The sequence below is a fragment of the Bison bison genome, unplaced genomic scaffold (genome assembly GCF_000754665.1).
Source record: "Bison bison bison isolate TAMUID 2011002044 unplaced genomic scaffold, Bison_UMD1.0 scf7180017858312, whole genome shotgun sequence".
Classification (NCBI taxonomy): Eukaryota; Metazoa; Chordata; class Mammalia; order Artiodactyla; family Bovidae; genus Bison; species Bison bison.
This window is the reverse complement of record NW_011488885.1, coordinates 6,975-18,030: the sequence shown is the minus strand read 5'-3', so window position 1 is coordinate 18,030 and position 11,056 is coordinate 6,975. Positions and strand designations below refer to the sequence as shown.

At 38.5% G+C, this 11,056-nt stretch overlaps 1 protein-coding gene across 1 annotated transcript; it reads left to right on the top strand.

Annotated features, from left to right (window-relative positions):
- The first annotated feature begins 5,482 nt into the window (after positions 1–5,482).
- On the top strand, positions 5,483–6,319 carry LOC105004985 (olfactory receptor 5AK2-like). The gene has a single exon (XM_010862812.1). It carries the CDS (start codon positions 5,483–5,485, stop codon positions 6,317–6,319), a length of 837 nt encoding a protein of 278 aa, XP_010861114.1.
- The last annotated feature ends 4,737 nt before the right edge of the window (positions 6,320–11,056 follow it).

The following is an 11,056-nucleotide window of genomic DNA, read 5'->3' as shown; positions in this document are numbered from 1 at the left end:
AATTTAGAAAGATGGAAACAATAACCCTGTGTACGAGACAGCAAAAGAGACACTGATGTATAGAACAGTCTTATGGACTCTGTGGGAGAGGAAGAGGGTGGGAAGATTTGGGGAATGACATTGAAACATGTATAATATCATGTATGAAACGAGTCGCCAGTCCAGATTCAATGCATGATACTGGATGCTTAGGGCTGGTGCACTGGGACGACCCAGAGGGATGGTATGGGGAGGGAGGAGGGTCGAGGGTTCAGGATGGGGAACACATGTATACCTGTGGTGGATTCATTTCGATATTTGGCAAAACCAATACAATATTGTAAAGTTTAAAAATAAAATAAAATTTAAAAAAAAAAAACCCAAGGCGAAACACCCCCAAGACACATATTAATCAAATTAATGAAGATGAAAAACAAAGAGCAAATATTAAAAGCAGCAAGGGAAAAGCAGCAAATAACACACAAGGGGATTCCCATAAGGATAACAGTTGATCTTTCAATAGAAATTCTTCAGGCCAGAAGGGAATGGCAGGACATACTTAAAGTGTCGAAAGACCTACAACCCCAATTAGTATACCCAGCAAGGATATCATTCAAATATGAAGGAGAAATCGAAAGCTTTACAGACAAGCAAAAGCTGAGAGAATTCAGCACCACCAAACCAGCTCTCCAACAAATGCTAAAGGATCTTCTCTGAACAGGAAACACAGAAAAGATTTATTAACTCGAACCCAAAACAACAAAGTAAATGGCAACGGGATCATACTTATCAACAATTACCTTAAACATAAATGGGTTGAATGCCCCAACCAAAAGACAAAGACTGGCTGAATGGATACAAAAACAAGACCCCTATCTATGGTATCTACAAGAGACCCACCTCAAAACAAGCGACACATACAGACTGAAAGTGAAGGGCTGGAAAAAGATATTTCACACAAATAAAGACCAAAAGAAAGCAGGAGTAGCAAAATTCGTATCAGATAAAATAAACTTTGAAGTAAAGGCTGTGAAAAGAGACAAAGAAGGACACTACATAATGATCAAGGGGTCAATCCAAGAAGATGATATAACAATTATAAATATATATGCACCCAACATAGGAGCACCGCAATATGTAAGACAAACCCTAACAAGTATGAAAGGGGAAATTAACAGTAACACCATAATAGTGGGAGATTTTAATACCTCACTCACACCTATGGATAGATCAACTAAACAGAAAATTAGCAAGGAAACACAAACTTTAAATGATATAATAGACCTGCTGCTGCTGCTGCTGCTGAGTCACTTCAGTCGTGTCCGACTCTGTGCAACCCCAGAGATGGCAGCCCACCAGGCTCCCCCGTCCCTGGGATTCTCCAGGCAATAACACTGGAGTGGGTTGCCATTTCCTTCTCCAGGGGATCTTCCCAACCCAGAGATTGAACCCAGGTCTCCTGCATTGCAGGCAGACGCTTTATCCTCTGAGCCACCAGGGAAGCCCCAAAATCTAGCCTTAGTAAATTCAAAAAAGTTGAAATCACTTCAAGCATCTTTTCTGATCACAATGTGGAAAGATTAGATGTCAACTAAAAAAAGACTATTAAAAATACAATCATATGGAGGCTGAACAACGCCGGGAGAGAAAAGCGGAGGGAAGAGGAAAGAAAGAAGACAGGGAAGAAAGACAAAACAGAGGGAGAAAGCAAGAGAGTTCAGGAAGGTAATTTGTTACTAACAGGGCAACTCTTTCAACAGGAAACCAATAACTCCCTAAAGGACAAAATTACATTTTGTCCCCTCTGGAAATATGAACTTTTATTCAGCAAAGAATAATTAATGAATGCTGTTTTTTCCGGTTCTTCCACAGCCTCTAGAAGCTCAGACTCTCAAGAGATCAGGTAGTGATCCCTCAAACCCCAGCTATAAACTCCCAGTCAGGAAGGAACCCCACGGGGAGCCTTGGCAGTCAGCCTCCACCAGTTGCAGAAAGAGAATCTGGGAGCAGCATTGGTGTAAGTAAAACAAAATAAATTTCACTTTTCAACATCAGCCATGTCTCACTGCACTGCATGCAGGGAGTGGCAGGTGGCATGGTCAGAGTCAAAGTTCATCATGTTTTGCCCTAAGGGCAGGAGGAACCCCATCATCACTGGTGATGTAATGGAAATGGAGTGAGGGAAGTCAGTAGGGCTGAGTGTTGCCTGAGAAGGCACATAAATGAACAAATAATTGGATGACTTAATTCACTGATCAATCACTGCGTCAATATTCTATGCCCATAGTGTATTATTTGCATGGGTTATGATGGCCATTTGATGTACACTGATTTAATACTTGTCCTCGTGTGGATAAATTTACATAAATTTGCTCCCTTGAACCTCACATCATTGCAAAGCAGGCTTTACATTTTTTCTTCTTCCTTTTTATACCGTCATTCTGAATAAAAATGCATTCACTGAAAGTTGCAAAGATAGTAGATAAAGCTACCATGTTTGATACCATCATGTTCAGGGAAGATACACCATGATTTCAATTCTTTTAAATTTTTAAAGGACTTTTTTTTAATGGCTTAGGATATGGTCTACCTTGACATATATTCTGCTGGTGCTATAAAAAAAATTCATACTCTCTTTTAGATGGCATGTTTGGTAAATGTCTACTAAATCCAGTTGTTTGATGGTGCTGTTGAGTTTTTTCATAGTCTTATCGTCTTCTGTCTAGTTTGTTCTACCAAGCGTGGAGAAGAGTGCTAATGTATCCAACTATAACTACGCTTGTCTATGTTTCCCTTCAGTTCTATCAGTTTTTGCATCGCATATGTTGCATCTGTCTTCTTTGGTACTCATACCCTTAGGATTTCTATTTCTTCTTGGTAGCTTAACCCTTTTATCATTACACACTATCGCACTATCTTTGGTAATTTTATATGCTGTGAAGTCTATTCATCTGCTATTAATATAGCCAGTCTTTCATTTTTTGACTGATGTTCGAACAAGCATATGTTTTCCCTTTTCTTTGAAACACATGTACATTGTTCTGTGTGAAGTAGGCTTCTGACACACAGCATTTGTGTCATTCTTATCCATGCACTGATCAAGGTCTTTCTTTTAGTTGGGGTTTAGATAGTATATCTTATAACAGTAAGAAAGAAGAAAGCCAAGGAAAGAGAAAAGTACGAATAAATAAAATTGACTTTCTCTTGAGATTTCTAAACTATGTTTGACAGTAGAACTAGAAAGATTAATTCTAACTAATGTGATTCTCAATACATAGAGCATTTCACTCAAGCTGGTGAAATGTAAGACCAGCTATTCATACACACAATAGAATCTCTCGAATAGCCACGAAAAAGTTATATAAATATCTGTGATAAAAAACACTATAAATAAATTTAAAAAGTGACATTCTTTAAAAGATTCAAGTGACTCACAGAAATGGAAACAAATAAAACCAGAAATAAGACACATAAAAAAGTATAAAATGGTAGACTTAAGCCTGAGCAAATCAGTTAATCCATAAAATATAAATGGTCATCTTTGTTTTAAAACAAAAAAAAATAGTTTTAAAAAAGCATTTTTTAAACTAAAGAAACAGTGCAGAGATATATAAGTTTATAAAGTGATTTTTTCTCTCACTCAGTTTCCCACCTATTCATAAGTCAGTTTGCAACGTTCCTAACACTGAAAGTACATTTTTACTAATCATCTCACATAGAGAGGTGCATAGCTTGGCTTAGAGCTGCTGATACAATGAGGGTACTTTCCCCGATACATATATGAAATAAGAGGACCATCTGGCTTGTGAAGAATGTAGGTTCACGGTGAGGATAAGGGCTTCCCTGGTGGCTCAAACTGTAAAGAATCCACCTGTGATGCAAGAGACCTGAGTTCAGTCCCTGGTTTGGGATGATCCCGTGGAGAAGGGAATCAGCTGCCCACTCCAATATTCTTGCCTGGAGAATTCCATGGACAGAGGAGCCTGGCAGGCTACAGTCCATGGAGTCACAAAGAGTCAGACACTTCTGAGCAATTAACACACACACACACACACACACACATATTAAACATGTATCCATAGTTTCGTAAAGCAATAGTCAAACACAACTTATGTACATTTTCAGCAACCTATAGTTTTTCTCAGCCATTTATCATTTTAATCCCAGTTAAATTTCCTGAAATTAGTAACTTTTTAATTAGAGAGAGAAATTTTTGCGACATTCATGACCATATGTTTGGTCCATTATCTTTGTACCATTATCCTTACAATGTACTTCCCTTTAACTGATATTCTTTAAAAGCCAGATAGTCCTCTTATTTCATATATATATATATATATATATTAGGGTGAAATAACCTCATCTTATAAATAACTCTAAGTCAAGCAATGTACCTCCATAATAAGATGGTGAGTAAGAAGGTGCTTTCAGTGCTAAAAATGTTGCAGACTAAGCCTCCTGTTGATATGGGCTCCTCTCATTCTCTGAAACCATTTGAGAAATAAGCACAGTTGGATAACTTCATTGTAAGGATAAGAAATCATTATCTTTAATTCAGTTGCACTAACTTATTTCTTCAAGAAGAAATAAGTTAGTGCAAATTCCTTCCTCAGGATAATTTGGTGTAAAAGAATGGAAATGCAACACTTTTAAGGAAGCAGCCACCCATGGATACAAGTACTTATTCGAGGAAGCTAGAAGCAATCAGTGGTCCACTTAATCAGAATCTTGATAGGATAATTATTATTGCATTTACTATATCAACTTGATTTACATCACTCTGAATTCAAGTATAGATATGACATTAGGAAGACTTTTCAAGAGCTAATGAAACTAAGACAAGTCCTACCATCCACATCTGACAGATGTGTATGTTTTAAGCTTGGGTTGTCTCAGTATGAAATTCTTTGTTTCATTTATGATGAAGGTTTTTGCTGATTAAATGATTACTATGAAGGCCATGAGCCTTTCTACTATGAAGAAACTGCCTAAGCAATTTGAATGTGCTTAACCTCTGCTGGCTCTCAGTGCTTCTGAGGCTTCATTTATGTTCAGCATTGGGCTACGGAAAGGAAACTGGCAGGTTTGGTGAAATGTATGTCAATCTATGTTTCTTAGCATCCAAATATTAAAAGTGAATCTTCTTCTGTGAAAACTTCTTTGTTTTCAAAATGAATCTATAGCTAATATATTGTTTTTATGTGGTTATTTCTTATTTTAAAACATTGAAAGAAATTTAGGAAATAAATAAACCCTGTTGTGAGTGATTACCATGAAAATATAATTTTTTGCAAAGTGACATAAAGTGTTAAGGGACTTTTCTATTCAACAAGCCATTTCTTTTCTTTTCCTGGTCTCCCTCTTGGTCTTTTCTAGACTTTTTGTGCTCATTACATCAAGAAATAGCACTGAAGTGACTGAATTCTTCCTTCTGGGATTTGGTGTCCAGTATGAGTTTCAGTATTTCCTCCTCACTGTATTTCTGGTCATCTATGGGACCTCTATGGTGGGTAATATTGGAATGATCCTACTCATCAAGATAGATTCCAGACTTCAAACACCCATGTACTTTTTCCTACAGCATTTGGCTTTTGTTGATATCTGTTTTACCTCTGTTGTCACTCCCAAGATGATGCAAAACTTCATAATAGAAAATAAATCAATCTCATTCAAGGGCTGTGTTGTACAATTATTGGTTTATACAACATTTGTAACCGGTGACTGTTACCTCCTTGCTGCTACGGCGGTGGACCATTATGTGGCCGTCTGTAACCCGCTTCACTATCCCACCATCATGTCCCGAAGAGTCTGCATCCAGTTGGTAGCTGGTTCATACATCATGGGCTCCATAAATGCATCTGTGCACACAGGTTTTACATTTTCACTGGTCTTCTGCAAGGGCAATACCATCAATCACTTTTTCTGTGACATTCCTCCAGTTCTTGCCCTCTTCTGCTCCAACACTGACATCAACATCATGCTAATTTTTGCCTTTGTGGGATTTAATCTGACATCCACTGTGTTGGCCATCATCGTTTCCTACATGTTTATCCTGGCTGCCATCCTGAAGATCTCTTCCAATGCAGGAAAGAAAAAAGCCTTCTCCACCTGTGCCTCCCACCTGACAGCAGTCACCATTTTCTATGGAACCCTCTCTTACATGTACTTACAGTCTTATTCGCATAATTCCCATGAAAATAGGAAAGTGGCCTCTGTATTTTATGGCATTGTGATCCCCATGTTGAATCCCCTGATCTATAGTTTGAGAAATAAGGAGGTAAAAGAAGCTCTAAAAGTCATATGGAAAAAATTCTTTTTCAGATTGGATCCAAAGTGTTAAAATTCAGCACATCAAAGCATCCAGTATAGCTGTTTGACCACTATTTAATATTTCTGAAGTAGACAACTTCTTCACATCTTGGTTGTGGTTGTGGTTTAGTTGCTAAGTCATGTCCAACTCTTGCGACCCCATGGACTGTATCCCACCAGGTTCCTTCTGTCCATAGGATTTTCTAGTCAAGAATACTGGAGTGGGTTGCCATTTCCTTTACCAGGGGATCTTCTCGACCCAGAGATTGAACCCGGGTGTCCTGCACTGCAAGCAGATTCTTTACTGACTGAGCGACCAGGGAAGCCCCAATGTTACGTCCAGTAGATAATTTCTTTGACTGCAGGAAATTCAGCAACATATCATCGGACCTATTTTCCCTTGGTTTTAGTTTGAGGACCATATCCCATACTACCCATGAAAAGGGGATTTTTATAATATAATCTCTTATTTTAAGATTATAAGATATAAAGTGTGTATAGACTTGACAATGTATATAGTGTTTCAAATATATTTCAGATATATTCTTAAAGAGTAGAAAACCCCAGTTTTGTGTTTGTGCTGCTAAGTGCTTAGTTGTGCCCAATTCTTTGAGAGCCCATGGACTGCATCCTGCCAGACTCCTCTGTCCATGAAACTTTCCAGACAGGAATACTGGATGGGGTTGCCATTTCCTATTCTAGGGGATCTTCACAACCCAGGGATCAAACCTGTATCTCTTGTGTCTCCTGCATTAGCTGGCAGATTCTTTACCACTGTGCCACCTGGGAAGCTCAATCCATATTAAAATTGAGGTTCATAATTTCCTATTCATTTAAACACATTCCCTAAATTGTCTACATAGAGGCTTCTCATTGGTTCTGTTCCAATTATTGCATAATCTGAAATGTAAAATAAATGTACTCCTTTGAAAAGTGCCTTATAACTCAGACTATTATTGTTGTTTTTCTTCAGTTGCTTGGTTGGGTCTGACTCTTGGCCACCACGTGGGCTGCAGCACGCCGTGCTTCCTTGTCCTTTACCATCTCCTCCTGCCCTCAACCGTTCCCAGCATCAGGACCTCTTCCAATGAGTTGGCTCCTCCCATCAGGTGGCCAAAGAATTGGAGCTTCAGTTTCAGTTTCAACATCAGTCCTTCCAATATTCAGGGTTGATTTTCTAAAGGATTGACTAATTTGATCTTCTTGCAGTCCGAGGGACTCTCAAGACTCTTCTCCAGCATGACAGTTTGAAAGCTTCAACTCTTCAGCACTCAGCCTTCTTTATAGTCCAGCTCTCACATCCATACGTGACTACTGGAAAAACCATAGCTTTGAACATATGGAACTTTGTCAGCAAAGTGACATCTCTGCTTTTTAATATGCTATCTAGGTTTCTCATAGCTTTCTTTCCAAAGAGCAAGTGTCTTTTTGTATATCTTACTCCACAGCAATAGAAAACCTGGAATGTAGATGGATCTAAAATGACAGTAATCATTCATTTATTTAAATGAGAAAATGAAAAGGCCAAGAGTGCTCTGAGTCAGGAAAACAGACTGTTGAGGGGGAAAAAAAAAAAAAGAGCTTTAGTAAATAGATTCAGGTTAAGTGATCAAAACCCTCAGATGACTCTAAAGATGCCGTGTTAGCCAGATGAAAGAGCAGGTTTCACATAAAATAATACCAGCCAATCTAATGAACTGGCCAGAAAAATGTACTTACTATTAAATAATACAAGAATTATTGGGCAAAAAAGAAAAAGAAAATATATCTTTTCAAATACACTCTCCGTCCTAAATTCTAAGAAAAGAGTAACACTAACATGAAGTCAGTGGAGCAGAACCAGAGTCTGCCCAGCAAAGAGTTTGTCTATCAAGGAAGAAACCTTCTCTCCAAGGCAGGCCCATGTATCTTCAAAGACCAGGGGCAGTAACTGAGAATCATGGAACGCAGACAGAGGGGGTCCTGAGATCTTGGAGGGAAAATTGGAGATTAATGTACAGAGTTTTGACTACAGTTAAAATACAGTACCATATACTTGAAATTTGCTTAGAGAAAATGTTTTGAGCATTGTCACCACAGAAAGGAAGGAGGGAAAGAAGGAATAGAGGGAGTGAGGGGAGAAGGGAGAAACAGGAAGGAATGAAAGAAAAAAAAAGAAAAATATGTGAGTGATAGATTTATTAATGAACTTAATTATTGTGATCATGCCACAACCTATATCAAAATGCAAATTACATACATGCAAATTTTGTCAGTTATATCTCAATGAAGCTGGTAGGAGGGAGATGATAAAGCAAAGAAGAATTTAGTGCACTTGTGTAAGTCTATGTGGCCAAATAGGAATTAACACTCAAAATGCAGTCACACAGTGCTGCACTTTCAACAGAGGTGAAAGAAATCCCAAAAGGAAATAAACTCCATGACAAATAAACAAAAGCAGCAAAATCTCTGACGTTGACATCAGTTCTGACATACGAACAGTTAGCAGTCATTAGCCCTTGTCCAAGAGAGAGCCCTCCTTTCTGACATTACGTGGGCCAGTAATGGTCTGATGTTGCATAACCATGTATTTTTCATAAACATGAGCTTTATACTTTAGGCTGGGTGGTTCAAGACTAGACTGAGGGAAGTAGAAAATATAAACCCTAATCTTAAATAAATCAATATTTTGTGCATTCATTTATATATTTTCATAAATTTTAAACATTTACATGTAAACATTTACTAGTATAGAATCATGGGACACCCATAATTGAACCAGATAGTCTCTAGCAAGAGATTTAGGAGCACCAAGATTGCTCAAAAGAAAGAAAGAAAATAATACTATAATTAACCTGTTCACCTTCTTTCCAAAGCAGTTGGAGGAATAGAACCAGGACTTATTCCCAGCCTAGCATAGCAGCCTGGGAGCCTGAGAGAACCACCTGGAAGGGTAGCTAGAGGTCAAAATTGGATGAAGACTAAGCACATGTTCATGAAGCAGAAGCCTAAAGCTCTGTCATCAAGGGGATACCCTCCTAAAAAGTGAAATCACTCAAAAATAAAAGTGAATGAAAGTTTGGTACACACAACAACTTTGATTAATTTTCAGGGAATTATGCTGAGTGAAAAAGCCAAACCACAGAGTTGTACGCTGTGAGTTCCAGTTACAGAACATATTTGAAGTGACAAAAATGTAGTAATTGAGGACAGATTAATGGTTACCAGGATTAGGAGCTAGTGAAGAAGGGGTGTGGTGAGGTTAGGTCGTGCTGTAAAAGAACACATGGGATTCTTGTCTGTGCTGTTCAGTGTCTGGACTGTGATGGTGAGTACAGGATCACTGTGGACCATAAAATTCTTTAGAAATTATTACAAGCACATACACACAAATGAGTATAGGGCAGATTGGGGATATCTGGATAAAATCAGTGGAATGCATCAATGTCAATAATCTGGTTGTGATATTTTATTACAGTTTTGCAAAAGATTACCATTAGGGGTATATTATTTTTCTGTCACTGCTACAACAAATTACCATAATTTTAGTGGTTTAAAACAACACAAAGTCTAAGCTATGGTTTTTCCAATAGTCATGTACAGATGTGAGAGTTGGACCATAAAGAAAGCTGAGCGCCGAAGAATTGATGCTTCTGAACTGTGGTGTTGGAGAAGACTCTTGAGAGTCCCTTGGACAGCAAGGAGATCCAACCAGTCCATTCTAAAGGAGATCAGTCCTGAACATTCATTGGAAGGACTGATGCTGAAGCTGAAACTCCAATACTTTGGCCACCTGATGCGAAGAGCTGACTCATTGGAAAAGACCCTGATGCTGGGAAGGATTGAAGGTGGGAGGAGAAGGGGACAACAAAGGGAGAGATGGTTGGATGGCATCACAGACTCCATGGACATGAGTTTGAGCAAGCTCCAGGAGTTGGTGATGGACAAGGAGGCCTGGCATGCTGCAGTCCATGGGGTCGCAAAGAGTTGAACACAACTGAGCGACTGAACTGAAAACAACACAAATGTATTAGAATCCTAGAAGTCAGCAATTCCAAAGAAATCTCCAGATCAAGTGTCAGTGGCGCTATACTCTTTTCTAGATAAACTAGGGAACAATTCATTTCCTTAATTTCTTCAACTTTTAGAAGCCACCTCTTAATCAAGAAGCTACAGACTGACTAAATCTAGCTTTCTTCTTTCACTGATTAAAGGTTTAACCTTAGCAACCTCATAGCCAAACACTACTCAAAATCTCTTATTCCACGACTGTTAACTGAAATATTTTAATGGTGCAAAGTGTAATTGGAAGAAACGATGTTATTATCCAGGGCTGAGTTTTTTTTTTTAATATATCCGGTTTTTAGGGGAAAGAATGGAAGAAGGGGTCAAGAGTCATTGTTTTCTCCAAGTTTAAAAAAAAAATGCTCAAAGTGGTAATATAAGACTGCGGGGAGCTGTCCGTGAGAACGGGGTCTTTTGTCCGAAGGACACAGCTCTGGGAGCTGCCTCAGTCTTTGAGGGTTTGCTTGCAAACATAGCTCTCTGTCCCGCCACCCCAGAGATTAGGCGCTTATTTACTGCAGGCACCTGGAGTTTTGTGCAAACTTTTCATGCACAGAGAAATGTTATCTGGTGTAAGAAATAATAACAGGGAGCCATTCCCATGCTCTCAAGATTTCTTGTGACTGTTTGTAAGATGTATAGGCTAACCAAGAAAAAATGTCAACTGTTTTGTCTCTCTCACGCTTTTCTGTATAAATATGAGATGTTGAATAAAGTTGGTGTC